Source organism: Euwallacea fornicatus, chromosome 18 (genome assembly GCF_040115645.1).
Source record: "Euwallacea fornicatus isolate EFF26 chromosome 18, ASM4011564v1, whole genome shotgun sequence".
In the NCBI taxonomy this organism is placed as follows: domain Eukaryota; kingdom Metazoa; phylum Arthropoda; class Insecta; order Coleoptera; family Curculionidae; genus Euwallacea; species Euwallacea fornicatus.
The window spans coordinates 344,521-372,384 of record NC_089558.1 but is presented as its reverse complement, the minus strand read 5'-3'; the positions used below and the strand labels follow the sequence as shown (position 1 = coordinate 372,384).

General features: G+C 35.9%; 7 protein-coding genes across 10 annotated transcripts; 4 read left to right on the top strand and 3 right to left on the bottom strand.

Annotated features, from left to right (window-relative positions):
- Positions 1-207: 207 nt before the first annotated feature.
- Positions 208-10,369, bottom strand: LOC136344816 (PP2C-like domain-containing protein CG9801). 2 transcript variants are annotated; one of them, XM_066292613.1, is made up of 8 exons: positions 10,169-10,369; positions 9,989-10,118; positions 9,717-9,934; positions 9,028-9,603; positions 5,035-5,262; positions 4,744-4,985; positions 4,538-4,691; positions 208-4,482 (listed from the first exon to the last, which is right to left on the bottom strand). In XM_066292613.1, exons 2-8 carry the CDS (start codon positions 10,099-10,101, stop codon positions 3,488-3,490), a joined length of 2,526 nt encoding a protein of 841 aa, XP_066148710.1. In that variant the 5' UTR covers positions 10,102-10,118; positions 10,169-10,369; the 3' UTR covers positions 208-3,487. The 2 variants fall into 2 exon arrangements, with proteins under 2 accessions (XP_066148710.1, XP_066148711.1); XM_066292614.1 differs by lacking the exon at positions 9,028-9,603.
- Positions 10,370-10,541: 172 nt separating this feature from the next.
- On the top strand, positions 10,542-11,717 carry LOC136345159 (uncharacterized protein C6orf136). Its single transcript, XM_066293208.1, has one exon. The coding sequence runs from the start codon at positions 10,701-10,703 to the stop codon at positions 11,571-11,573; it is 873 nt and encodes a 290-aa protein (XP_066149305.1). The 5' UTR covers positions 10,542-10,700; the 3' UTR covers positions 11,574-11,717.
- An 8-nt stretch (positions 11,718-11,725) lies between these two features.
- BORCS6 (BLOC-1 related complex subunit 6) lies at positions 11,726-12,866 on the bottom strand. The gene has a single exon (XM_066293209.1). It carries the CDS (start codon positions 12,609-12,611, stop codon positions 11,790-11,792), a length of 822 nt encoding a protein of 273 aa, XP_066149306.1. The 5' UTR covers positions 12,612-12,866; the 3' UTR covers positions 11,726-11,789.
- A 137-nt stretch (positions 12,867-13,003) lies between these two features.
- Nak (Numb-associated kinase) lies at positions 13,004-21,048 on the top strand. Of its 2 annotated transcripts, none has more exons than XM_066293203.1 (13): positions 13,004-13,389; positions 13,630-13,757; positions 13,814-14,059; positions 14,196-14,396; positions 14,448-14,580; positions 14,632-14,735; positions 14,787-15,332; positions 15,387-15,517; positions 15,568-15,722; positions 15,778-15,918; positions 15,958-16,092; positions 18,167-18,832; positions 18,890-21,048. In XM_066293203.1, exons 1-13 carry the CDS (start codon positions 13,263-13,265, stop codon positions 19,714-19,716), a joined length of 3,540 nt encoding a protein of 1,179 aa, XP_066149300.1. In that variant the 5' UTR covers positions 13,004-13,262; the 3' UTR covers positions 19,717-21,048. The 2 variants fall into 2 exon arrangements, with proteins under 2 accessions (XP_066149300.1, XP_066149301.1); XM_066293204.1 differs by having other exon boundaries at positions 13,006-13,389; positions 15,973-16,092.
- Positions 19,622-23,356, top strand: LOC136345158 (histone acetyltransferase type B catalytic subunit-like). 2 transcript variants are annotated; one of them, XM_066293205.1, is made up of 5 exons: positions 19,622-19,751; positions 21,771-21,869; positions 21,984-22,062; positions 22,113-23,022; positions 23,079-23,356. In XM_066293205.1, the coding sequence occupies exons 1-5, from the start codon at positions 19,748-19,750 to the stop codon at positions 23,253-23,255; spliced, it is 1,269 nt and encodes a 422-aa protein (XP_066149302.1). In that variant the 5' UTR covers positions 19,622-19,747; the 3' UTR covers positions 23,256-23,356. The 2 variants fall into 2 exon arrangements, with proteins under 2 accessions (XP_066149302.1, XP_066149304.1); XM_066293207.1 differs by lacking the exon at positions 19,622-19,751 and adding an exon at positions 21,104-21,724.
- LOC136345161 (uncharacterized) lies at positions 23,279-25,577 on the bottom strand. Its single transcript, XM_066293210.1, has 3 exons — positions 25,141-25,577; positions 24,934-25,087; positions 23,279-24,879 (listed from the first exon to the last, which is right to left on the bottom strand). Exons 1-3 carry the CDS (start codon positions 25,322-25,324, stop codon positions 24,456-24,458), a joined length of 762 nt encoding a protein of 253 aa, XP_066149307.1. The 5' UTR covers positions 25,325-25,577; the 3' UTR covers positions 23,279-24,455.
- A 322-nt stretch (positions 25,578-25,899) lies between these two features.
- Positions 25,900-27,852, top strand: LOC136344893 (histone acetyltransferase type B catalytic subunit-like). Its single transcript, XM_066292776.1, has 4 exons — positions 25,900-26,324; positions 26,431-26,509; positions 26,573-27,482; positions 27,537-27,852. Exons 1-4 carry the CDS (start codon positions 26,216-26,218, stop codon positions 27,711-27,713), a joined length of 1,275 nt encoding a protein of 424 aa, XP_066148873.1. The 5' UTR covers positions 25,900-26,215; the 3' UTR covers positions 27,714-27,852.
- Positions 27,853-27,864: the final 12 nt, after the last annotated feature.

Here is a 27,864-nt window from a genome sequence, read left to right as displayed (position 1 = left end):
GTTTCGCCGGTCGCGTTCATATTTCTCTTCGTCTGTAATTACCCCGTTTCGCCTGTACCAAAAACACCGGATTTTGCCGGTGAGATCGAGCTGTTTGATTGTGTTTCGCCTTTAATTTATCGACTTTGTTTGCAAGAAGTTTCTCCTTGGCAAATAAAAAAAACCTAATATCATGTCCTGCCGAACGATGGAAACAAAAATGCGAAATTTTAGTATAAGGTTTATTTAAATAATGACAACAGAAATTAACTATTACGAAAATATGAACTATATAATTATTCTTACTTGCATTAGCCATTATTCGCAATATAAAAATTAGAACGACACTTAAATAAATTACCGTGTAAATTGCGACGAGTACAACCAATGAACGAACTTTTTAGCACATTAAACACAAAAGAAGTACGATTTTTCAATAATCCTTACCTTCCCCAAAACCTCCGATTTCCAAAAATAGAATTTGGTTCTTAACGTTAATAAATAAATCCTCCCTGTTAAAGTTTCATTAATTGCACACAGACTTAAATTTTATACGTAAAAGCTTTCCTTACGAGTTTGCAGATTTTGATTTTAACTTTGGTATCTCCAATATGTACTATAAGGCTGTAGAGTCAAATATACAACTTGCGCTACTGCTAGTCTTCAGCAAATAATAATTTCAGCACGAAACCGTACAAATTTATGAAATGTATAAACCTATATCGACTAATAATTTCATGCATTATCTTTTAACGCCGTTAGGGTTCCCATAGATAAGCCATTTCACCGCACCATTGAGTAGCGATTTTCACTTCTATAACCACGTACAGATATGGCCATAATCGACGTTGTTCTGTTGCACAACTTGGCAGTATCACATTTGGGATGTCCAAAAATCAGCTAGCTCTACATCTGCTCTTTGAAACAACGGAGATACCAATGTAGCCCAATCTATTTTACACGTTGCATCGGGGTAATTATTAAGACGCCCGGTACTGAATTGTAAGAATATTCACGAATGACTAACGTACCCGAAAGAATCCGAAATCAATCTAGACGTATTTCAGAGTCCCAAGAACGTATATGTATAATAATACATAACGCGTGTGTTGCAGGAAAATACCTACGGTTACTCATGTGATTGAGTATACACCTCTGAATTTATCAAATATTCTTGTAATCTTCAAATTTCAAGAGTTTTTCGAATGATATTTATCCCTTTAAATCATTCTTGCGGCCTCAACAACATTACGTTAAATAAAAAAATACAAAAATTAGCTTTACAGCGTATTTTGAATATTTTAAGAAACTAAAGCTAAATAGGGCAAAACAAAATTAAATATGCATCACTTAATCATTAGTGGGCTAATACGATTATTTTTTTTAATGATCGGTCGCAAATCCAATAGCTTCGTTTGCGGCCTATAGACGATCCGACATAGATGCAACCGACTTTTTGGTAACGGAAGACCGATTGCTCTCCCACACGTCCAAAATGTCTTGCTTGGGCTTAGGGATATTCCAAGACTGATGCTTTTTAAGGGCCTTTTTAATTTTCGTTCACAAACTTTCTATGGTATTGACGTCTGGTGATTGTGGGGGTGGATTTACTAATCGAGGTACGTTGTGTGTGAGTCGCTGCTTAACTAAAGAAGCATTCTGCTTCGGATCGTTATCCTGGTGAAAGTAATAACATCGAGACATTCTTCATTTGTTCTTGTCCATGACGCCGTCGACGAATACTGAAGTTCCAGTTCCACCAGTGCCCATACAACCCCATAAAAGTACACTACCACCTCCATGTTTTACAGCGGCAACTGTGTGCTCTGATTCGAAGGCAGTATTTGGCTTCCTCCAGACAATTTGGCGACCGTCAGAGCCAAAAAATTTAATTTTTGTCTCATCAGAGAATATTACACTGTTCCACAAGAACGAATGCACCATATTTTACGAACGTTTTGGCAAAATTCAATCTTTTAAGACCGACTTCGTTTCGAAATGAGGGGCTTCTTATGAACAATCTTACTATGAAAATTATTATTTCGAAGTACGTACTCTTCGTATTGTTTCAATAGACATCGTACGTTGTATTCTTGCCTCGATCTCTTGACGTAATGGTGGAGTAATAGTTTTTAAAATTTTCTTTTATTTGTTGCAAAACGTAACGCTAATCCTCAAGAGCTTGCATCTTTTTCGTTCCCCCTTCCACGATTATTTTCAATTGTTCCTTCATATCAGTACCGTTTAACAATTTTTCTATATTGTGAAATCATTTGTGTCAATCAATTTTCCTATTTCACAAAACGATTTTCCTTGACAACACCACTTTATAATTGGCTCTCTCGTATCGATACATATTTAACTTCGAACACGTGCCATTGTTTACTATTGATTTATTTATGCTGGCAAACGCAGGAATTAACCGAGACACATATAAAAACAACAACACATAAATCTGTAAACAACATTGGTTTTCCAAATTCCGTAAATATTTTGAAAAAACTGGTGGATGTACACTTAATTTTGTGTTATCGTATTTAGGCTCCTTAAAATATTTAAAATACGCTACAAAACTAATGTTTGTAATTTCTTTTTTTAATATGTATAATGTTGTTGATAACACAAGAATTATTTAAAGTAAGAAATGTTATTCGAAAAACTGTCTAAATTGGAAATTAAGAGAGAAATTTACTAAACTCAGAGGCGGATACTCAATTATATGAGTAATTATAATACAAATAAAACTGTTCTAAATAGTTTAAAGCCTTGTTAAGCAATTCGCGAATTATTAATTGCTGTACTAGTATTTTGATGAAGTTGGTCGAGTCTCACAAGGTTTGATCAGCAGTCTTACTTATTGTTGCAGTTGCGAGAAGCCTAACAAGGTTTCACAAAATCCGAGATTGATCTAAGATTTGGAATCACCCGAAGTCCAAAAGTACGTTTTTACCCACTCACTCGATAGATTTCCGTTAACACACGGGACGAAGATGACGCATCTGCATAAAACCGGGCCTCAGTGGTACGACTGAACGGAAAATATACATACATTGAATTGCCCAGATGTTACTTTGTGTATTGTTATTTTGTGCATCGATGCTGAAGCAACGTATCGCGTGCGTTGTAAATGGACAAAAATATAAGTTTTCAGGTAAAATCACTCTAAGGATTACCAGGTAACGTGACGAAAACGGTGATGCGAACGACCAAGTACCGCTACTCGATGGTACCACGAAGCAGTCCACCTGGAGGAACGGCAAAGCTGAGAACTCTTAACGGAACACTAAAATCAATTTATAAAATTTCGACGAATTTTTCGGAAGAAAACTGCGTACCACAGATGTTCCTCAAGCAACCAATATAGATCAGAATATGTTTATATAAACCTGCGACTAAATGAAAATATCCCAAAATACAAAAATACTCTGTTAGTTATACAAGTGTATTATTGATCCTTATATAAGTGTGTGACTAGTCAAATGGCTGTCATTTACCCTATCAACCATCTTCACCCGACGTTTCCCACATTCCACGCTACCACAGTTACGTGGTCCAGCTTTCCGGGCAGCGGTTGCACCTTTTCCAAAGCCCTCTTCCTTCGGATTTTCTTCTGGTTGTCTGACACCTCCACCAAAAGCCCATTCCGATTGTCGAAATATAATTCCTGATCCTCCAAAGTGCGTCGCTTCGCCGCGGTGATGCTCATAGTAAAATTGAGGAGGTTTTCGCATAATTTTCTTGCAGTTGTAACGGGGGTGTCCCTCCCAGAAATGCCGTTGCGCAGAATGTCCTCCATCAATAGCAATTGCAATTCGTAGCGCTGGATTGGAGTGACATAGGGAACCCCGTCTTCGTTCCTTGTTATTTGGATTTTGGATTGAGAGCGCAAATCCAAGGAAGTTTTAGCTTTCATAATTCGATAGGTCTGAACGGCTTGGTTGGTCCCTAAAGTGCTTCCCTTATTTGAAGGAGCTTTCTGATGGTTTAGGTTGTTTTCCTTGTCAAATTTTTTAGGCTCGTCTAGGGAATTTTCTCTCATAAAATGGGCCTTTAACGGGTTTTCCAATTGAGCTTTAGAGGTACTTTGCCCACTGCTGTTTTTTATCTCTTTTTCCACTGAAGAGTTTGACCTTTCCGAGTGACTAGCACTGGATGCGGAACTCCTAGGTTTGCTCCTCCTGGGAGGTTTTACTGGTGGTTTTTGCACTGAAACTTCATCTAATCTACTATCGGGAGCTTTAGCTTCTTCCCCTCGAACAGCAGTTCTCTTCTGTTTCTCCCGAACAATTGCCCCTTTCTCGGGCTTCTTGTTGACAGTAAATCTGCAGACATTAGGGTCGAAATTGTCAGTCAGCCCATCACTAGCCACCAAAACTATGTCTCCTTTGTGTAAGGTCGTTATAGACAAAGTTAGGTTGCTCAATTCTGGGTTTATACCATCCACAGGGCCTAAAGCACCTAGAGCATCTCTCATGTCTCGATTGCGATTGACATCATGAGAACCTATATCAGAATGGGACGCAGGGTTTGAAATAAATTAAGTATTAACTCTAACTACCTTTAGTTAGCTCCCTGATGCCGTTTTTCTGGGAGTAAACATAGGCTAAACTGTCTCCGACGTTACAAACACAACAAACATATTGAAAATCTTGAGCACCATTACTTTGCCTCAAGGGCAGTACCACTGCGATGGTAAGAGTCGTGAGCATACCCTAAAAAGCAACTGTTTGTAATTGGTTTCGAGCGCTGGTTCGGTACTAGCACCTCATTCTCCAAGATGAGATCATGAGCGCAATTAAAAGCCCTCAACAAAGACACAAACACCTCACGAGTGTTTGACACGAGATTGGCAGTTTCGCAGGGATTCAATGAGCCGTTATTTAAAGTCCCCTCTTCAGTCTTGTTCGTTAGATTTTCAAACGGTTTCGTGTCGTTGAAAATTATTTTATTGAGGTAGTGTAAGGAGCCATGGACGGCAGATTTGGCTGCTATGCTCGCTTTCTCCCCTATGGATTCTTTTAAAAAAAAATTCAATTGTTGTTATTAAAAGGTTACCCCAGTTGACGCCATCAGCTACGGCTAAAATGGCAGAATCATTTCTTGTGATAATGCCGAAACAGTCGGCGATAGGGTCGCCGTTTTTAAGCTTCGTCGCTTGATTTTTGTCATATAAACTATCGGAAATCCCGTAGCAAAAATCTGATTTTCTATTCCACTCTGCAGGGAGTGCAGAGTCGTCGATAAAAGTAGAGGTTTGGTTCGCACTTTCCGTCGATTCATCACCTAAAATTTGCTTGTTTGTGGCGAGTTGTTTGTATGAAGCCATGAAGGGAAGCTAATTAGCAATAAAAAAAAAAAAAAGCCTATAAGGTACATTTGAGCGATCAGTTACAGGGTTGAATATGCGGGGTTAGTTCAGCCTAAAATACGAATATGAAAGAATAAGATGAGTGGAAATTAAACTCTGTTTATTTTCAAGACAGGCGCGATCAAAACAAACGCACGCAGACACAGCAAAAGCATACATAACAGGGCCGCACGTAGGTCCTTAAAATGTAACAAAGGGCGATATGTGAGCGTATTGTTAAAATAATTAAATATACCAAAAATTTATAGTAGATGAGAATAACAACAAATCACAAACAACAATAAATAACTATTTATAACATTTATGTAAGGGTAGATACAAAAGCACCGAAAATTAAACTGATTGCAACTCCGTAAAACGATACGTCACCTGCACCTGGTATAGACCAATCAGCTGCTAGTCACGTGGTAGATGACATTTACTATTACATTGACATTTACGACGAATTGACATTTATTATGCTTTTGATCGTGTCTGCCTTGAAGACGAATAGACCATAAGTTGAATAAGATGAATCACACGTGATATAACTCGCGCGTTGAAAAGTATCGATTCGTTCAAAGGCACTAATGAGCACGTCGGTCTAAAATCCCTTGGAAATTTCGATGGATGAGTCACATTCGAACAAGAATATCACGATAAAATTTATTTCTATTGATGTGGTTATAATTGTGATCGATGGTGAATGAAATTATCATGCAAAAACCAAAAACTTCAATTCAAGCATGCTGGTCGTATTTGAAAACATAAAAAAAACTATCCGGCTTTATTAGTGTTAGTTCAAATTACAAATATCAAAGCATCAAGCAACTGGTAGATGCCTCTATTGGCAGATATCTACATGCTGGTTAGTTAGTCAACCAAGATCCAACCACACGTCGCTAAATACTTATCTACGAAAACGTATATCTCTAATAAAACGTGCATCAAACTGATTTTCGAAAGTACCTAAAACCTGCCAAAGCTCAAAAATTGGCCCAAGATAAAAACAGCTTGGAACAAATACAAAACACTTAAAAGAGAAATATCTGGAAATTCCCCGATTCTTTCATCTCACAGAATAACTTCCAGATATTGCTCCCAGATCTGATAAATTCGACCATGTCTAAGGAGACGGTGAAACAATGCATAATAATAATTGTAAAACTCCCATGCCAACAAATCTCACATCTCATCTAAACCGCTGAACAGAACAAACGGGACAAACAAATTTTTGGAAGATTTCTTGAAGCGAAATGTTTCTAAAACGAGACGAGACAAAAACACTTTGGAGCGTGAGCTAGTATAATATATCGAGAAGTTACCTGTAAGTGCTTTAGGACTTACCTCTTCAGTTATCATAGATACATATAGATTACATATAGTTATATATATATATATATATGGATAAGGATGATGAGAGATGAGAGCATTTCTATCAAGTTTTATTTTTAAGCACAAGTTCGGCAGTTTTTGTATATCGTATCCCTCACTGGAAATTCACCCTATCCACTGGGTGTAACATATCGTAATGCAGACATTTCGTGGGACGACAGTACTTTGCAAAATATTAAAAAAATGTTAATAGATCCATGGTCAAAAACGCGCCACTTTCGATATGTGAGGTGGCCCCCTGAAACATCTCCACGATGATATGTTACACCTTGTATAAAACGTATAATAAAATCGGACACCATTTTCGAATTTTGTTTCGCTGCTCATCAGAAAATCGATATGCTTGTGGTCAGAACAGCTGCGTCAAGAATGCACGAATTTATATTATTTTTTTTTATACAGAGCGTTAATATCATTCCCCCTTTTTTCATCAATTCGCTAAACGGGTAATATATCCATATAGGAATAGCGGTGATATTTTGTTGGGAGTTAATCACACAAGAGACTTTAATTTATTTCTGGCATTTGCGCCGCTACCTGGTCACCGGAACATCTTGGCGTAACCACGATACATGCGAAGGAATTTCATCTAACTAAATTGTTTCCCCACCACTATTTGAGAATTTCTATTGCGGACTTCATGCTGAATCTGATTTTCTCCCATTCACTGGCCTCTTTAGTTTATGGCTCATTAATGTTACTATCATTGGTACTATCAACGTTCATCACCTGATGTATCTGTTGCAGGTGGATTAATGGGAATATCCTCGTCAAGCTGACTTGCTGCTAAATGAGATCCTTGAACCGAATTAGCCTCAATATTTGTACACGTACATTTTTTTGCTCGCACTAAAGCGAAAATCGGTGGACGCTTTGTCAACAATAGCTGAAAGTCTGTTGTTGACTGTCTTGTGTCCTTCCACATCAACACCATATTGCCATGCCACTCCTCTTTATCTAAAGTTAATTTAACTCCACACTTGTGTAAAAGTTGTTAACGTGAGTTCGATCCAGGTGGAGTAACTTTTTGACTAGTTCTAAACGAACATTGTGGGCTAGTACAGTTTCTCTAATACAAATAAAATGTTTTCCCGTATATATCTTTACAGACCATGTGAAGCCATTCAATCCAAATAACTTTATCTGAATGGCATTCACATAATTCCCTTATAAGTTCGTAACACTCCTGGATAAAGTTGCTATTTGTTATTTTCAAAATATTAGATTTCAGGAGCACCGAACAAACAAAATATAATAGTTATTTTTCTAACCAGTTAAGTAACACTTAGTTTTATGTAATAACTGAGATTTTATTTAATAAGGACGGCACATGTTAAGACCTGTGTCTTATTAAACTCAAATTTATGTGGCAACCAGGCCATTCCATATAAACAGTTTCCTGTTTGTTGTTAAAGGAACAGACACCCCCTGTGGGAAGCTTACACAGCACGATTGGTTTTGCGAAATGGTGAGTCGTTCGCTTTGTCTCATTATTACCAGTTTTTATCCATATTGTTTACCACGTAAGTCATAAGTTTTTACCAATAAATCTTGTGTATAGTTAGAAAGGTAACAACCAAAAAATAACCAGCAGGTTATTTTTGCACAAAGCAATGTACGAACTCACGGAGGTCTGAACGTAATTATTTAATTTATAAATGTGATTGCGGTATTTCGTAGAATCACCACACTTTGACCTTATGAAGAGGATCACACATGCTTTAGGTCACGCCAATTATAATTTTTTCAACCAGATCCACATTTCAACAGCAAGCACAATAATATGACACAAATTTAATACCATATAATAGTATTTTGTAAGAAGTTTCACGCACATCCTTTCTAACTTTGATGTATGATGAAGTAAAAACACTAGCATACGTTGGAACATATTCAGCTACATTCGTTATCTGAAGAACTGCAGCAACTATTTTTGCTGGCCCCATTTGTTAAATGGGTTGGAAAGCAAATATACCTCTGTTCATTATCTAACCAGTTTCGAAATGTATCCCCTTTTGCCCCTAGATTTAATTAAGAAAATTGTGATTTTACTTGTAACAACTTTTCAAAAGAAGGGTGATATTCAAAAGCAACACAAACCGGTTTTTTCTAAGGTACTTGGCAAAAATAAAATTGCATGAAAATACCATCATTTCTTACATTATTCTGAATGTAATACCTGAAGAAATCAATTACTTTGACATGTTATTTTTATATTGTTTTATGTCTGATTTCAAGAATATCTCGCCTCAAATATGATCAAAAAATATGTTTATCCCATTTGTTTCATCCATCAGTTTATATACCCCTCTGTCTCTGTTGCCTCTGCACCTGGATTATTTTTCCTCTCTTTTTGTGCTGGAATGGATTGCCTTCACTTTGAGATTTGGACAGGGCATGGTTCTTGTCCTTTTCCCCCTGACTTTTTGAACTACCTGAACTACCACCACTTCTAATCCTGTTTGATGACAAAAAGTGATGTTTCAATGTGTCTTGTTTGTGATTAATGTTAGATAGATTAGGTTTTTTAGTTTCACTAACTTTCCTCCTCGTCGTGGTGTTGTTAGTGCCCATGTCTCTACCTGATGTAATAGTAGTATCTTCTTTATCACATACTGCATTTTCTATACATTGAGAGTGATTGCTATTGGAATTTGCATCCTCTCCCTTATCACAGCTGTTATAAAAATCTTTGTCTATCTTTGTTTTCCCTACTTGTATACCAAAATCTGATATGCTACCAAGACTGTGACTTTTACTGTGTCTTTTGGGCCTATTGGTCACACAATACTCATTACCGGCCACTTTAATCACCATTGTAGTATTATCTATGGGTTGCCCTACAACCCTTTTAGGAGATTTTTTTGGTATTGCTGGGGTGACTGAAATATTTCATTTTTGTGGGTTATACCTTCTCAGATTAAATTTACTACAGCAGTACAGCACAACCTAAATAAATGCTACAACCATGATCCCAGTAAGGAATAGTACTTACTAAGTTCATCTTCGGGATTGTCTATAAAATCTATATCATCATCAGGGACTGAAAGGTGCTTTTCAGTTCTTTTGACCGTGGTAAGACCTCCATTTGGACCAGAGTAACAGCAGACTACTGAGTTGGAGCCACTTTCATAGTTTCCCAATTCATAGTTGGGCAAGTTAGTAGGGACTTCACCATAAATTATAGGGGGACCTTCTCTTAAGTGGATTTGTCTGCAATGCTTGAATTGAAAATGGAGCTAAAACCTATGGGTAATTGAGACTTACCCTTGCAGGTATTTGGTGACAAAGGCATTTTCGTTAATATTATGTCTTCTGGGCTCATGGTAAAAGCTTAATTGACGCAGATAAGATGAGACTTTCTTTCTTAGTGAGGGCATAGCCGAAATGTTAAAATCTATTGAAAATAATGGAAATAGATACAAATTTCAAGTAAATATAACCTACCTTTTCTAGGTTTTTTAGCTTTTAAGCACTATAACTTAACACTTTACTGTAATGGATCATTTCTCTAGGTCTTTATTTATTGTATGGGGAATACTAGATAGATCTTTGTGTTTTAATTATTATAACTTTGAAAAGTATAATAATTTAGAAGAAAAAATTGAATTCTTTAACATTGTTTTGGAAATTTGGACACACCTCTTTGACCCGTCACGTCTGTTCACTAACATCAGTTACGTCAGATGTAATAATCCGCCAATATAAGTTATCTCCTTTTACCACATAGAGGTAAAAAAAGAGGGAATATGAACTTCTGAGCTATTTTTAATGAAATATGAAGAACCTAATTCTAAACAATCACAAGGATTTGACTTTAAGATATGCTTTTTCTACACCAGTCAAATTTTTTCTTGATTAACCTACTTCAAAAGTCTTAAAAGTGAGGTAATGTTTGGAAAAAAAATTGAAATTTGCTAATTCCTACTAAATTCCTAAAGCAAATCAATCGTATTAGTTTTTAAAATATTTACCCACGATGCCACCAGCACTAAGATATCTCCACAAGCTTACTGGGTCTTTAATTACGTCCAAGCATTTAGGTCTCTTTTCTCAAAAGTGTTTAATTAGTCAAAGTGTTCAGTATTCTAACATCGTGCATCTTCAACGAAGAATCGTAGACAACCCATTTCCAGATAATGACATTAAGCTTGAAGAAAGTTATATATATGATAACCGAGAAATTTCAAGTGACATTGTTACCAAAACCCAAATTAGTAAGTTAGTTACATCTGATAAATTATGTTCGACCAATAAACGTGAAGAGATTCTATTAACAAGTAAACCTCAAGGAACTGAAGGTCGACCACCTCCAGAGAAATTACTGCATGTATATAAAGTTTTAAGTGAATCTTTACCAAAAATATTTATTCAACCAATGGATTATTCACTTTACTCAAAAAACATAGTATTTGAAGACAACATTAGGAATGTAAGAACTGAAGGACTAATCAATTATGTGAGACAAGTAGCTCTGCTGAGAACTATAGCACACTTAAAGTTTGCTTATGTAAAATTTGATATTTTGAAAATCACACAACACCCAGAAGATGGAACTGTGAGGATTAGGTGGAGAATTGTAGGGGTGTCTGGCTTTAAAGTGATGGTACAATTCTGGAAATACAAACTGTGGAAGATGAAAAAAACAATTAAAGAAAATGAGGCTTGGTATGATGGGTTTTCCACCTTTTATATCAATGCAGAAGGAAAAATTGTACGACACATTGCAAATAAAATGATGCCAGATTCAGATTCTGTTACTGAAGAAAGGTCTACTGATTTTAACAGTACAAAACTTGCCCTTATGGTATCTGTTATACCTAGGTTTTCAGAAATTGGATTGTTTACCTAAATATAAAAGCAGAAATAGTTGTCTAGATCCTTTAAAGAGTTTTAATTTATTTTTGTTAAAATCAAGTTATGTAAAATGCTTGACGAAAGGTTATTAAAATTGTGTGAAATGGCTGTTTTATCCTAAAAAATATGAGTAGAGTAATAAAGTGGTTAACAAAAAGGTGGTTTATTGTTAGTCAACATCACTAAAATCACAGAATAAAAAAACTTAACATTAAACAAATGACTCCAATAAATCAACAAGCTTCTTAACTTCCTTAATTCTGACAGCTTGAGCCTCAACTCCTTTCATATTTTGTGTAATTTCTTCAGCTTTTGCCATCATAGTGTACATACTCTTTATGTTTCCATCCATGGAATCTGACATTTTAGAAACGGCATTCTTATAAATATCCACATTATCTGCAGTTATTGAAGAGATTGAGTGCAAAATTCCACTCAAATTCTCTACAAGACTATCTACAGATGTAGCAATTCTTTGAACTTCACATTCCAGATCATTTATGAGAGTTGCATTCACATGCCCAAGTTGAGGATCCAGTAATTGTCTGTATAAAGTATTAGGAGTGCCTGTCCTTGACCCACTGGGAGTCTCACTCTTTTTCGTCACAGGACTTGACAACTTTATCTTGGTCTCCAAATCTTCAGCCACAAAATGAGTCATGTTACCTTCAACTCGTACAGTTCCGTCCAAATTTAAGGGTCTCACTGGCCTCTCAGAGCTTTGCTCATAGCACAAGGTGACAGGTCGCTTGCTAAACTGTTCATCCACTTCCACAGAGTCTAAGTCTAATATTAATGAGCTCTGGTTTTCAGTTTCAGGGCTTATACCAGATTTGGCAGAAATTTCACTGTAGGACTGAGTCATGTGTTGGGAGATTTCATCTTCATCCAGATCAGGAGGATCTTCAAGTTTTGAGTTTTGCATTGCACACTCGAGCTCTGCTTTTAAAGTCATAGCAACGGGAGTTTTAGGTACTGTAGACAAAGAGGGTGTTGGGGAATAGGTTGGTTTAGTTGGATCGTCAAATTGCATTGTGGATGAGCGCTTAGAAAATAGTTTTTACCATATTTTTCAATAGGCTTGAAAATTTAATAATTCGATTATTTCTTCAATTCATTTACTTTTGTTTTTTATAATTAATTTCCATAGTTTCTGGGTATTTAAATTTTTTATTTACTAATATGGACGACGGTCACGATTCTTGACACAATTAATTGCTTTGTCTTTGTTTAGTATACATATATAACCAGTAAAAGAGAGATAGATCGAAAGTTATATTTTGATTGGCCACATTTTAGTTTTTTTATGTTATAGTATTATTATTACGTCATAGATAATATGCTGTCTTTTTCATTAGAATATACGGCTGAAAGATAAAACGTTAAACCGTTCATTTAATACCGTTTGATTTGACATTGACATCTTCCCTAAAAGTCTTCTTGCTGTCAGGTCACATTTTTTTTTTGTAATTTTGCGAATGGTGTAGTAAGTCACATTTGTTAAGGGTATTCTTGAAATTATTTAATTAAAATTTAAGTTTTTAAACGTTAGAAAACATCGGAATTTCAGTGTAGGCCAAAACATGTTCGCAAGCGTAACGAAATTTCATTAAAGCACCACGAGCCACACTGTATTAAGTCACGATTTGATGTCACCAATTTTCCTACCCTCCAGTCCATCATCATGAAGAAATTGTTCTCAAAAATAGAAAAAAACATCGAAACCACCCCAAAAGAGCCTAGTACTGCTATAGGCAAGGTTTTTAAAGTTGGGTCACATACTGTTCAAGTGGAAGAAATACTGGCAGAAGGTAATTTTTGTTTTGTAAAAAGGGTGGACACATTGATTTGTAATATAGACCTATTTAGCTTCCACAATAATCCTTTTACATTCAACACACAAATGCATGGCTTAGAAATCGATTTTTATTACTATTTTCCTGTGAAATGCCAGGTAAAACTGGTACAAATGTAATATGTGTAATGACCTATTTAACATCATTTGAACTGAATCGCTTTTTAATTGTAAGGTTTATTTTCCCAATTATTAGGTGGATTTGCAATTGTATACCTAGTAAAGGCGTATATAGGTGGGGCATATACACGAGCAGCCCTCAAGCGAATGTATGTCAATAACGAGCAGGATTTAAATGTTGCCAAACGAGAACTCCAAATAATTGTATGTGAACATTTTTAGTCAAATATGGAGCTAATGGCGCACACATGATTTTTTAGAGTAGTTTAAATGGGCACAAAAACATTGTGGGCTACATAGATTCTAGTTTTATTTCCCTGGGAGGGGGAGTGTTTGAGGTCATGTTGCTCATGACATACTACCGACAAAGTTTATTGGATGTCATGAAAGAGCATGGAAGGCCAGATTTTAGCGAGACTGAAGTCTTAACTATTTTCTGTGATATATGTGAAGCTGTTGCTAGGTTGCATCATTGCAAAACGCCTATTATGCATCGAGATTTAAAGGTAACAATACTTAGAATAGTACACAAAAAATTGTGAATAGTAATAGGTTTTTCCCTATAAACAAACTCTTATTTCTTTTATAGAATTTTTTGGGCTCTTATTCTAAATTTTTGTGTTTTTATATTTCCATTTCTAGGTAGAGAATATATTAATTGAAGGTGATACATATTTACTATGTGATTTCGGATCGGCCACGTCTAGAGTGTTAAATCCATCGGAAAAGGGCGTTGTTTTAGTGGAAGATGAAATTAAAAAATACACAACTTTGAGCTATAGAGCGCCAGAAATGGTCGATATGTACTGCGGAAAATCAATAACCACTAAGGCTGATATTTGGGTAATTATTTATTCTCAACAATCCCTATAGTCTAATTTGTTACATTTTCAGGCTTTAGGATGTTTGTTGTATAAAATATGTTTCTTCACATTGCCTTTTGGTGAAAGCACTTTGGCCATCCAAAGTGGCAACTTCTACATTCCAGATACTTCTCAATATTCAAAAAGCATTCATCAATTGATACGTAAGTGAATAATTTTATCACTGAGTGCAACAAATTTAACTGGAATCTTAGGTTACATGTTGGAACCAGATCCGGATATTAGACCAGACATTTATCAAGTCAGTTGCATAGCCTTTGAGCTATTAGGCAAACTAAACCCCATAAAGAATTTCAAGGTATAATTCTAATTGCAGTGGTTATGTTGTAAGCTTAAATGAGAATTTTAGAAAGAACCTAAACCAGTACTAGAGGAATTGTCAGTGCCTCTGTATGATTCAGAACAAAAACGCGCCACTCAACTGAAAGTGCAGGGTGTAAAAATGGTACCAACAACTCCCACTGTAGAGGGCACTAGCGTTATGCCAAGACAGCGCCCCAAGGGTAGCGCCACCACCCCTTTGAACCTAAACAACATTCCTCTTAACATAACTTCCAGCCCAAACGCTTCAAAAAAGTCCCAAAATTCTCCGAATTCCCAGCTAACGCAAGGCAACAATCCGAGCTCTTTCGCCAGCCCTCCGGTTTTCCCCGATTTTCCTCCGGCCGGCGATTATTTCCAAAAAGGGGACGAGCTTCCACCCCAACAATTGGATTCCCTGTTTCAGTCTTCCATTTATCCTGATCCTTTTCGAGATGATCATGCGGCAATGAGTGATGCAGACAATAATGGAAATAGTAAAGGAGAAGGATTTGGTGCTGCTACTACTGTTACGGTGGTGTCGCCGGTTGCTGGAGATGTTCCATTGTTTGGGTCTGGATCTTTGGGTCGAGGGGTAGGTTTTTGATCAGTAAGGGTGCAGGTGCTGCTAATTTTGACAAATATACAGGTAAGTCCGTTGAGAAGTGGACTCACCGAGTCTACTAGCATTATCGAAGGAGCGTCTCCTCCTTCCTCACCATCTCTTAGTGTACCTAAAGGGCACCGGCGTAATATGAGCGACACTACTGCTTTTAACAAGTATGTCCATCATTAGATATTATTAGAATTAAATTAGTTGTTTTGTTTAGGGCTTTTGCGACAGAAACCACTCAATTTCTCGCTCCATTTGAATCGTCCCTAAAGCCCAAATCGCGCGATTCTCCCACTCAAACATGTGGTGAAAACGTCGTCACAGCTCCAATGGGAAGCTCAGCTTCAACCAACGACGTCAGTCATCCCATTGGTAAATTAGATTATAGGTTTGTTAAGTGTGTGGGTTACATTATATAGCTTCATAGGTTCAGATGGTCGTTCTCTGTCAGCCGACGTGGCCGGTTGGAATCCTTTCGAGGAATCTACTCCGTTCAGTCAAATGACTGAGGATCATATTTTTGGAGCGGAATTTGATAAAATCAGACAAGGGAACGGTAGTCAAAGCAGTAAGAAATGCACCGGGATAGTAGAGTAAAATCCAAAAGGATTGCATTTTATAGGTATTCAGGGGGTGAAGTCAAGCGAAAGTTTGGTGATGCATGAGGACCCGTTCGGGGCTGCGCCCTTCAGCTTTCCAGTGAAATCACGCGATAAGACTCACAAGCGGCTTCATTCCGCAGGTAATATGCCTTAAAGTAGCGTATTGGGGACGATGTTGTTACTGACTTAGGAGCTAATAGCGTTTCTTTCGTGTGTGCAATTTTGGATGTTTAAACTGCTATTCCCACCGCCCTTTTTAGAAGAATTCCTCTATTTTATTCTAGTCTCATTTTACTTTTTGTTGGGATTAAAACGTTAAGCGGTACTTAATAATAGTGTTTTAGTCCCAATAATTCGTCATTCCAAATTTAATTTATGCAAAAGACATTGGTTACTAGTCATTGCTTATTTTGAGAATTTTATAATTTTACCTATAAGTAAGTGGATATTAAAGAGTATATTATACTTATATGTAAGTAGTTGACATATTTTCATATCGCTATAGGAATCACATCAAATCACCGAAGGAGTCCTCTTTAACGTAATTATTTTTGGTTTTAAACTGTGATAACACTCGATACAATTTGGCGTAATACGAGCCTTGAACAAGAGGTTTTCGGGGGACTTGGAAAATTGGGCAATAGGCGTTTTATTTTGATGTAGAAAGGGCGCGTAATGTGGTTGCAATGTGTTGGTACTTGCTTGTGGTACGAAATTATCGTCATGGAGTCATAATAATAACCACTCGTCCGAATGAAAGATCAAGAAGCATCGGATAGACTCGACTACTATTCAGGGTTGTTTGTCTGGTGAAACGTAGATCAACTGAACTGAGGTATAATGACGTTATCCGTAATGCTTCTCAGATGGATAGATTAAGGTGGATTTATAAGTTTAAGGTTAGCGCTGGCTGCAACGCTCCGTAAAGGCGCGCATTTATAAATTCGCACCGGATACCCAATCTAACATGTTTTTTGGATACTCGTTTTCTTCTGTCCATGTTCCGTGGTTGAACCTTGAGAGTAGCGATGGATAACGAGAGAATTCAAATATACAATGGATTATTAGCGTGTTTTGAAGTTGTGCCATGTAGTTATGTAACAACCAGGAAAAAAAAAGTTCGAAACGAGGCCCATTAGCAGGATTAAGGACATGAAATAGGTAATAACTGTTTTTTTTTATTCATTACACGGAAAAATTACAATCCGTGCTTGTCGATACCTATTTGCTTTTTTCGTAGCGCCAATAGTATTTTATTTATTTATAGTCTTCGACCAGCATCAATTTTTCAAGTATCAAATTGAACTTTATTTAAAATAATGGTATTTATATTTCCACAGATCACCTCTCAAATTTATAAATCCAGCCTTGAAAAGATGTTAGAATTTTGTTATGGCTTATCTTGAAATTTAATATTGACGATAATTTTTCTGCCATAACCAGGCAACAAGAATTGACGCTCAAAATGTGTTTAATTTAAGCGCATAGTTTCATTAGCTTTATTAAACTGCATCTTAAGTTAGACATATCAAATTAAGTAGTTTGAAGCTTTCCTTATAGAGGCGCTCTCAGTGTATCCCGAACACAATGGTAGTTCGAATACATTGAGGCTTAATTTTTGGAACAGCATTTTTAGAAATATACAAAATACCTTATTATTATAGTCGTACCCAATGATTGTTATTAAGTTCCAAATAAATCATTTGATAAGTGATACACATAACTTATTACAATAATAGCTTGTTTAATGTACATACATACGATAGTATTTTATTGAAATTTGATTTAATGTTTATATAGCAACAATTCCTATTGTGATCATCACGTCGTTGAGTGTAAGTACAGCTAGTACTATACTATGTATATGCGGCAATAAAATTGCTTGGCATTACACGAGTATTTTATTTAGCCCTTATCTCTAAAAATGGCTGTTCCAGAATGCTAAAGGTGGTGGGTTGTGTAATGATTCAGTTTTTAGTTTTCTATATGCGCTCATTTGCCTTACTAATTCCTAACCCCACTGTCTTTCTTATTATGAAACAGCCTATTTCCGGGTTTTCCTCGCTCAAATCTGTGTATTATATAACTAATCCTAGGGTGTAGAATTAGAAAATTTTAACCTGAAACAACTAAAACCATATAGGTGAGTATACATTGAACTTATAGGTTGTTACACCAAATAACGTTCTTTAAACAAGTAAAACTTCTTTGCAGTTTTATCAGCCTGCAGATCGACCATTCCAGAAGTAGTACCCGAAGAAAAACTCTATGATTCTAGCTCGGAAACCCCCTCAATACCGCATATCTACTCTGAGGGGGACGACCTTTTAATGGGTACCACCGAAACAGAGAGCGACAAAGAAACGTCCTTGCCCGTTAAGAAAGTTCAGCTGCCTTTAGAGCTGCCCTTAGAAGATCGGCATAAATACGAGAAACTAGTGCAAGGTATCGATGTCAGTTCGGACAGCAGCGATAGAGAGGACAAAATTAAGCAAGTTATTAAGAAGAAGAAAAAGATGTTGCACCACGTTTATAAGAGTGTGGAATTGCCAATAAAGGGTTTTCGCTCCGAGGAGAAACAAGGGAAAAAGTCGAAGATGAAGAAAAGTCAACAGGAAATGGAGGTTGACTCGGACGATTCAATCGGATCTGCCAGTGATTTGAAGGCAGAAGAGGACCAGGTGGAAATTGGCGAGGAGGCCAGAGAAGATTTGAAAAGTGAAGATATTCAGACTTGTGGGTCCTCGGCTTATCATGCAGAATGCGAGAGTATGGCTACACATGAAGAGGACTATACCAGCAGAATAGTTAGGGTGAGGCGGAAAGAAGAGGCCAAAGCTAGTGAACACCAAGGTCAGAGTGAAGATTTAATTTTTATTGGTAAATTATGTTCTTCTACAAAAAGAAACTTTGGGTGGAAAGATGTGTTTTTTTTAGGTCATCAATACGGGGAAAGACCTCTTCTCGCAGACGACGAGTTAGATTCGGATTGTGAAGTACCAGAAAACTCATCAAAATGGAACCCCGACAAAAATCTTACAAAGAAAGAAGACTTGTGGATCCCGCCCTCAAGCAGTTTTGAAGATGCCCCTGATGTTTTTAGTCTGGCACCTTTCGGAAAGTCCAGAATGCGCAAAACAAGCCTAGACCCCTCACTAGCTTTTCATAGCTCAGTTAATCCCAACAAACCCGAAATGCGAGCTTCTTCTGAAGCTCCGCGATCTTTAAACCCCTTTTTAGCCGACGATGTTTTGTTCGAACCCCTGAATTTCACACAAGAAACTGTTTCCTTCGACTATAACTTTGAAATAAGTCCTATAAAAACTAGTAACTCACCGGTGAATAATCAAGCAACCGGGCTCTTGATCGATTTATCTAGCAAGAGCTCTGATAATCCAAAGCCGGAAGCGAAGTCCATTTCACCAAAACCTAAGCAGAAAAAGGAAAAAAAGAAGGATGTGATGAAGTCAAAATACCAGCTTTTCAGCGATAATAGTGTTTCGGACGAGAGTCCTGGAAGCAGAGCAAAGACCCAACAGAAAAATGTGAAATATGGCAATACAGGGAAGAAAACGGGCAAAAACAAGAAAAGTTCGGTGAAAGTGTCACTAGAGGAAGGTTTCAGCAATATGAGTTTTGAGGACTTCCCTTCAGGTGAAGAGGAGGTTGTGATGAACTCTGAGTTGCCCTTTGAAGTACTGCGGAGCCCTAGTGAAGAACACCGGAGGGCCGGGTCTAAAAAGACAGTAAATCCATTTTCCTGAGGGTTCAGAAGGAAGTCGCTGTTATACGAAAATGTGTAAGTATGGCTTCAATGCAGCAAGGTGCCCTTTTAATATGCTAACACCTACAATGATATATACTCGGTTTTTGTCAAAACCTGAAAACCTTTAAATTTTATGAATGTTCATTTGAATTTTCGGTATAATCCCCCCCCCAGTATTATTAGGTTAGACGAGTTTACTGATGTACCCACCTAATTGAAAGGTTGCTCGGGAAAATTCACATTTGCCCGAGATGATGAAATCGGTTTCGTTCTATAATCAACTGGTCTGAGCGGTAACAAATTATCTTATTAATACATTTTTTTGTGATTTCTTTTAAATTGTAGGTAATGGCACTTGAGATGAGTCACATGCCTAAGGATGATTTGAAAAATTTAAATATATGTATTTATATATTTGTTTTCCAAATCGTCCGAAAGATGTAATTGAAAAAGACACATTTAGTCCGGCCTTAAATCATCCTAAAAGTATTGTTTTGTTGGTTTTTAAGTTTTTTTTTGTTTTATTTGTCATTTTAAGAGCCTTACTATTTTTTTAATTGTTTCATGTATTCATTAATCTATTACGGAGATTTATAGTCATTCGATAACTAGGAATCAGCAGCTCGCCAAAACGAGTGAGATACCTTAGGGATTAAAGTAAAACGCGGCTGTAACCCAATTATTATTCTAGTATAGTCATGTAGATAGGTATTTTCCTCGTATTATTACGTTTAATTTCCATTAAAAAAATTCATTATCGAATACTCTAAGAAAATGATATATACAATTCTAATAATTTCCAATTAATTTTTTTTCGTCCGCAATCAGGGGGAAAGTCATTTAGTTATTGATTATCAGATTGAGCCTTAGCGACAATAAATAAAACCGTGTAATTCTAGAGACGTAACGTTATTAGTTCAGTATTATTCAAATGCAATCCAGAACCTCGAATAATCTCCAGATGACGATTTTTATCTGTCTATAGCATTGCGTACCATTCTCTATAGTGCCTTTACAAGAAATCTAAACATACTAAGTCTAAATAAATCAAAAACCAAAGTTTAATAGTGTGTAGAGCCAGAAATTGGCAGCCTCGATTCGAATATGCATGCATGCTATGTTCCTTGCTTTATTATTAGGTAGAAGGAGAATTGAAATGCAGTATAATAAACCATTATTATTTATTTTTAAGAATTTTTATATAATATTTAAGACACTTTTCTGTTGCATTCCACATTATTCTTAAGAATACAAGTATAATAATTTATTGCACCTTTTTATTATGTAGTTTTACAACGTATTATATATAATATATTATTTTGTTGACTTATATCTGGGATTTGATTGCGGGGGTGATTCCTAGAGAGGCAGGAAGTATCAAGGGTGGCACAGTAACGTTTCTTAGCTTTAAAGTGGGATCTGCATGGAGCTCTATGGTAAAGTTTCAGTGTCCGCTTATACGCCACAAATACATGTATGGAGAGCGCTTCTGCTAGATCCCCGCGAAAGAATGCCGCCATGTGATATGATTGCCTAAACACCAGCATGGTGTGCGTATTTTGGGCATAGCAGCGTCTGAAATCTGTTTGATTGAAATGAAAAATTGGCAATATTCCCAAAGTATCAAAAAAGGAATTAACGATGCGCCTCACAGGTACAAAAGATACTCACGTGACATATTTGATTAGCTCCTGATACTCTTTTCCTTAAGTCAATGTCAAAGCTGCCATTTATTTTACGCGCCATTTTTCTTGTTACTCCATTTTCTTTTTTGTACCAATTTTGAACGGCAAAAAAAAGAATTCGAACTGAAAGGCAAAGGGCTTTTGAATTTAACGATTTGATCTTAGCATTTTGCTCGCATGTCGTTTAGCAACTATACCATGTTTGTCTGAGGAGCAGTCAACTGTATTTTTTAGGCCAAATTATCTTTACTCCCAGACTAATCTTGGTTTCGCGGTTTTATAGGCCCTCAAGAGCCAAAATAAACGGTTTAAATTTATATTGTAAGTTTTAACAGTCTTTTTAACGTAGTTTTTAAAATTTCTGAAGGTGGCACTGCGGGAGCCTCCGGAAACACTCAAGTTAAGAACCGTGGATACATGGCTACTTACAAGAAAAGCGTCTGCAAAGTGGTTACTTTCAAAATAAGTAAGTATAGACATTGTCTTATGATTTTCTTCTTACAATTCAATGTGAATATGGAATTTACCTTCACGATAAGGGTTTCGGGCGCCTATTTATGTTTTACCTAAATGTTTACAGTATATGAAGAGCATGATCTTGAATCTGAAAATGCGGTGTCTTTTAAGCCTGAAATGTCTCATCAAATATTTGGTGACAGGTATGTTTTTTAACATTCTTATTAAGATATAACTCAACGTCCTTCCACAGCGAGTCAATCTTTGGCTACAAGCAACTTGCCATAACAATAAATATGCTTCACAATTCATGTCTTTGCTATTTAGACCTAAAAAGTGGAGGCAAAATCAATAAGGCAGGCATGAAACCTGATGATATAGTTGCAACGTTAGATGCCTGGCTGCCCTCTGATACTACCAGGAGCTGTGATGAATTTGTGGAATGGATAAAAAATGAACAACATGATCAAATGTACGGAGATGTCATTGGCAGCTTTAAATGTAAAGTAAATACAAGTGAAACGAGCAATAGTACCATCACTTACAAGATAACTGAGAATGATATGCATAATGATGATTTTAAAGATTTTCACGCTCGATTTGAGACTTACATCATATGGTTCATAGATGCAGCCAATTACATTGACATGGGCGATCCAAAGTGGGTCATCTTTTATGTCTATGAGGAAGGAAAACATCAAATAAAAAATATTTCTTGTCGCACCCCAGTGGCATTTTGCACTGTATATAAATTCTATGCTTATCCCAACAAATACAGGCCCAGAATTAGTCAAATTTTTGTGCTACCATCACACCAAAGACAAGGCATTGGCACTAATTTATATGCGACTATATCAAAAAAGTTTAGACTTGATGAGGAAGTCGTTGACATAGCAGTTGAAGAGCCGACATCAGATTTCCAAAAAATTCGCGATCTTGAAGACTGTGGAGTAATGCACAAAACTTTGTTGAAACAAAATATAAACTACTTCACTACCAGCTCGAAAAAAATTTTCCAACTGGGGCATAAAAATAAGATCGGCAAAAAGCAAATGCAGAGAGTGTACGACATATTAGGCCTCTATTACGCCTCTCAGAAGGGTTATGCGCACCATAAGAGAATTGTGGCAAACATAAAAACTAGGACGAAGGATCACAGTGACGTGAGGGAAGAGGTGATGATTGTTTTTTTGTTAACAATAGGCAAAGTTTTTTTTAGCGCGAATGTCAACCAGGAAAGCGATTTTGTAAAATTGGTCCGTCGAAAGCACACCCAGATGTTATGTTAAGAGAAGTCGTAGACGTAGAATTTGAGCGATATTACAGCGGATTAGCACCTTCACTGGAGTATTTGAAAGTTAAGATGGATGACTGGCTGCAAAAAAATAGTGAATAGTATTTTACATCGTCTGAAAGGTATTTTTACAACTATTAGTTTTTATTGAAATTTAATAATTTTGTATTTAGAGTTTTTGAAATTATATAAATTTGTCTGAACTCATTGTTTGGTAACACCCGTATTTGAGTAACGTGCTCTACAACGAAAATAAGTTTACATTAAATAAGAAAAAAAAGACCTAGGACAGGAGTTTTAAAACGCTCTTTTGTAGCATTTTTTTGCTGCATTCAGCATTATTCTTAAAAATACAAGTGTAATGATTTATTGCACCTTTTTATTACGTTGTTTTACAACACACTACATATAATATTTAATGTTGTTGACTTATATCTGAGATTTGATGGTGGCAAGTGCTATAAGAGAAAAGCACCAAGATTTCCATCCTCAGAATGTAAAGGGGCGTTATCAAAAGCGATTACTGAGCAAAAATACATAATATGATTCTTCTATCTGTAATTAAAACAGTGTATAATACTATGAAAATATTGTTATTAATTGTAGTATAAAAATCTTTACAAAAACGTTAAACTACACGGAGATCAACAATTACACATAATAAGGCAACTTTCGTATTAAAAATACGGACGTAAAATTGTACTTTTGTTTCGTTCATGGTGATTATATAGAAAAACTACAATCTTAATCAAATTAAAAATTAAATAGTAAACGCTATGTGGAATACGAGAATATAGATAATAGATTATACAGTCCGTTGAAACGCTATACAACTGTGCTTCAATAAAAAAATAAATTAAGGGTATTATTAAGTGCATTTCCATTTTTCATTAAGCGAAATCGCAATTGTTTTGATCATGAATGAAACCTATTGATTTTAACATTATTAGACAATAATGTTGCAAAATTTCGTTTAGAATTTCTAGGGCAGATTCTACATCCATTATACATGATATGACATTTCAGGTGAAACTAAAAATTTACAGAGTGATAATTGCTTTGTGACATATTCATACTCAATTTTAACTAAATATCTTAAAAATGTCAGCAACAGTAAGGAAAATTTTTTAATACATCGTTCCTGCACTTATGTTTATAGTAAAATTTATCATATTTTTGGACGTAGAATCTACCACATAAATCTCTTAACATTTTGCAAGACTCCATATAATCCAAATTAACTTGAACAGAGCAACTGCATGTTACAAAAGCTCAGGTTTTTGTGCAACTTTCTCTTATCTTTCAAATATACTCCTGCCTTCTATTAGCCATTGTGATATTTAAAATACTGGCCAGTAACAATATCACCCAAGCAGAACAGGAAGCTACTAATCCTATGATTAAAGATAATCCGGTATTAATAAAACCATTTCTAGAGGCGTTTGCACTATCCAAATGCATGTAATCCATAAAATCAAAAATTGACTGACAATGCAGTCTTCTGTGTACTACCGGCAAGGCTGTTCCAAACACCCCCAGTGTTTTTTCCAACACACTTCGGTATTGATTGCAGGTAGTGTAATAGCCATCAATAAATATAGAAAAATTGATTAATGCATAAGCAAAAAATACTGATGTGAATACTGAGAGAGTGATCCAAAAGGCTCTAGGTAAGGGGCTTGTGTTCTCTTGTGTTATGGCTGTTATTTGTACTGATGAACCATGCCTAGATTCCATGAAATGAATAAGAGAAATGAGTTTTTGTTTAATTAACACTTACTGCATTTTAGCTACTACAGAGCGAGTTGTCTGCATTCTAGGTGATTTCGTCGCGAACAAAACTCTGTACCCATGAAAACATGACATGCATATTGCAAAGAAGACATATAACAAGGGGCCATAGGTTACCCAAATGCATGGTGCCTGATCCCCTCCTGTGCATTTCAAATAACATAATACCTAATGATATTATTCTACCAAGACTTACCAAGAAAATGAGACTGTGTGTTTTTGCCATATATGATACAGCTACAATTTTTAAAAACACACTGGTCTAAAGTGCGGTACCAATGGCCCCATGCTATGCCAGTTGTAATACTGGCTGTTGCACCCATGGTCACACATAGCAAGTAACTGAGGGTGAGTCTCTTTTCAATGCCCAATTGGTCCATTGGTTTAAATTTGGAACCTTAGGTTAGTTCAGGTTAGTCAATCGTCAATCGCTTGTCTTAATAACATATAAAAGCTGAATTTTGAGTTATTCCTTTATCAGATATGAGATTAATGAAACAGAATGCTGTCGTTGATTCACAATTTATGAGTCAATGAACAATAACGTTCTTGAAACGAAACGCTATTTCTGTTTTGATAATATTTTTATTATTAACAAATGTAGTTTGTTTACAAATAATTTGCCCGAAATAATTGACACATGTCAACAGTTAACGTTGTAAAGGTAAAAATTCTTGTATAATAACAACATTGTAAAAGGCAGTGATTTTCGAATTGGCAACCGCGCGTTGGGTGCAAGAAGTGGAATGAGTTAAATATATATTATCAATACGTTATAACTAGTTACACAGAAGTCGAATTAAACAAATTAGAAATAACTAATTGAAAGGCTAATACCTCTAGGAGGATACATTGATAGTTCCAAACGGTGAATGAAAGCCAAAAATATAATTTTAGTATTCAACAAAACCTTTTTTTATATCCGCAATAGTCCTTTCATTCAATCAATGTCAAAGTTTTCATTTCTTTTACGCGCCACTTTTATCGTCATTCCATTTTTTATATCTTAATGTACTACTTCCAACCCTTAAAATTAACTCAAATTAAACGGCAAATGACTCTTGTGTTCAACGATTTGATCTCAGTTCTTGATTTGGATACCATCTAACATTTATTATCTGAAAAGCAGTAGCCCATATTTTCTAAACTAAATTATCTTTTGCTTTAAGATCAAACTTAGTATCGGAGTCGTACGGGGCCCCAGTAGCAAAGTGAACGGTTTGAAATTAACGTTATAAGTTCAAATATTGCATTTGAACACAGTTTTTAAAATGTCTGAAGGAGGCACTGTGGGAGCCTCCAGTAGCACTCCAATTGAGGATGGAGAAGACATGGCCATATACAAGAAGATGGCATGCAAAGTGGTCACTTTCCAAATGAGTAAGTATAGAAGTTATTCACATTTAGATTCAATGAGAATATTTAGTTACCGCCACTATAAAAAGTATTTCAAAAACCTATTAATGTTTTATCTAATTGTTTATAGTATATGAAGAACAAGATCTCAAATCTGAAAAAACAGTGAATTTTAAGCCTGAAATGGCTCATCAAATATTTGGTGAGAGGTATGTTTTTTGTTAATAACATTTTTAGAGATATTAGATTGCTTATCAAATTTTCTTCCATAGTGAGTCAATCTTTGGCTATAAAGAACTTGCCATTATGATAAGTTTAATTCACAATTCATGTCGTTGTTATTTAGATATAAAGAGTGCTGGCAAAATCAATAAGACAGGCATAAAACCTGATGATATAGTTAAGTCTTTAGATTCCTGGTTGCCCTCTGATTACACCAGGAATTATAATGAGTTTCTGAAATGGATCAAAAACGAGCAACACGATCAAATGTATGGAAAAGTAATTAACAGTTTTAAATGTAGAGGGAAAGCAAATGGAATAGCCAATGGTACCACCACTTACAAAATAACTGAAAATGATATGAGCGATAATGATTTTAAAGAATTTCATTCTCGATTTGAGACTTACATCATATGGTTCATAGATGCAGCCAATTACATTGATTTAGATGATGAGAGGTGGCTAATCTATTATGTCTATGAAGAAAAAAAACATCCAGTCAAGGACATATTTTATCGCACTCCAGTGGCATTCTGCACTATATATAAGTTCTATGCTTATCCCAACAAAATCAGACCAAGAATCAGTCAAATTTTTGTGCTGCCATCACATCAAAGACAAGGCATTGGTACTAACTTATATGCAACAATATCCAAAAGATTAAGAGTTGATGAGGAGGTTGTTGATATAGCAGTTGAGGAACCAACTTCAGATTTCCAAAAAATTCGTGATCTTGAAGATTGTGGAGTAATACACAAAGCATTGTTGAAAGATAATATAAATTACTTCATTACCAGCCCAAAAGTAATTTTCCAATTGGGACAAAAAAATAAGATTGGCAAAAGACAAATGCAGAGAGTGTACGACATATTAGGCCTGTATTATGCATCTCAGAAGGGGCAGGTGCATCATAAGAAATTCTTGGAAAACATAAAAAATAGGATTAGTGAAAATAATGAAGTAAGGGAAGCGGTGATGAGATTTTTTGTTATTAATAGAAGTTTTTTTTTTTAGCGTGAATCACGACCAGGGAAACGATTTTGCAATATTGCTTCACTGGTGATGAAGGCTGATAGTTCAGTGAAAGAGGCCATAGACGCGGAATTTGAAAGATACTGCAGCAAATTACAGTCTTCAGTGGAATATTTGAGAGATAAGTTAGATGCTTGGCTACAAATGAATAATGAATAGGGTTTTTTGAGAGGTATTTTTTCATCTGTATTATTTACTGATGCTTAATGTTGTCATTTTACATTAGAAATATGTGAAACATTTTTAATACTTTTGTATTTTTCTCTAAAGTTATATAGACTTTTTTTTAATTTCTGAATTAATGCGTTTG

Excerpts from the sequence above, each read along its gene's own strand:
- LOC136344816 (XM_066292613.1), bottom strand. The coding sequence starts at position 10,101 with ATGCCCTCACTAAGAAAGAAAGTCTCATCTTATCTGCGTCAATTAAGC. Across the intron at positions 9,935-9,988 it reads GTCACCAAATACCTGCAAGG|ACAAATCCACTTAAGAGAAG; the intron begins GTAAGTCTCAAT and ends CAAGCATTGCAG. Across the intron at positions 5,263-9,027 it reads GAGGCAACAGAGACAGAGGG|GTGATGAATCGACGGAAAGT; the intron begins GTATATAAACTG and ends AGCAAATTTTAG.
- LOC136345159 (XM_066293208.1), top strand. The coding sequence starts at position 10,701 with ATGCCACCAGCACTAAGATATCTCCACAAGCTTACTGGGTCTTTAATT.
- BORCS6 (XM_066293209.1), bottom strand. The coding sequence starts at position 12,611 with ATGCAATTTGACGATCCAACTAAACCAACCTATTCCCCAACACCCTCT.
- Nak (XM_066293203.1), top strand. The coding sequence starts at position 13,263 with ATGAAGAAATTGTTCTCAAAAATAGAAAAAAACATCGAAACCACCCCA. Across the intron at positions 16,093-18,166 it reads CAAGCGGCTTCATTCCGCAG|TTTTATCAGCCTGCAGATCG; the intron begins GTAATATGCCTT and ends ACTTCTTTGCAG. Across the intron at positions 18,833-18,889 it reads TGAAGATTTAATTTTTATTG|GTCATCAATACGGGGAAAGA; the intron begins GTAAATTATGTT and ends TGTTTTTTTTAG.
- LOC136345158 (XM_066293205.1), top strand. Across the intron at positions 21,870-21,983 it reads AGTGGTTACTTTCAAAATAA|TATATGAAGAGCATGATCTT; the intron begins GTAAGTATAGAC and ends AAATGTTTACAG. Across the intron at positions 22,063-22,112 it reads CATCAAATATTTGGTGACAG|CGAGTCAATCTTTGGCTACA; the intron begins GTATGTTTTTTA and ends GTCCTTCCACAG.
- LOC136345161 (XM_066293210.1), bottom strand. The coding sequence starts at position 25,324 with ATGGACCAATTGGGCATTGAAAAGAGACTCACCCTCAGTTACTTGCTA. Across the intron at positions 25,088-25,140 it reads CACACAGTCTCATTTTCTTG|GAGGGGATCAGGCACCATGC; the intron begins GTAAGTCTTGGT and ends TGAAATGCACAG. Across the intron at positions 24,880-24,933 it reads TCTGTAGTAGCTAAAATGCA|GCATGGTTCATCAGTACAAA; the intron begins GTAAGTGTTAAT and ends CATGGAATCTAG.
- LOC136344893 (XM_066292776.1), top strand. The coding sequence starts at position 26,216 with ATGTCTGAAGGAGGCACTGTGGGAGCCTCCAGTAGCACTCCAATTGAG. Across the intron at positions 26,325-26,430 it reads AGTGGTCACTTTCCAAATGA|TATATGAAGAACAAGATCTC; the intron begins GTAAGTATAGAA and ends AATTGTTTATAG. Across the intron at positions 26,510-26,572 it reads CATCAAATATTTGGTGAGAG|TGAGTCAATCTTTGGCTATA; the intron begins GTATGTTTTTTG and ends TTTCTTCCATAG.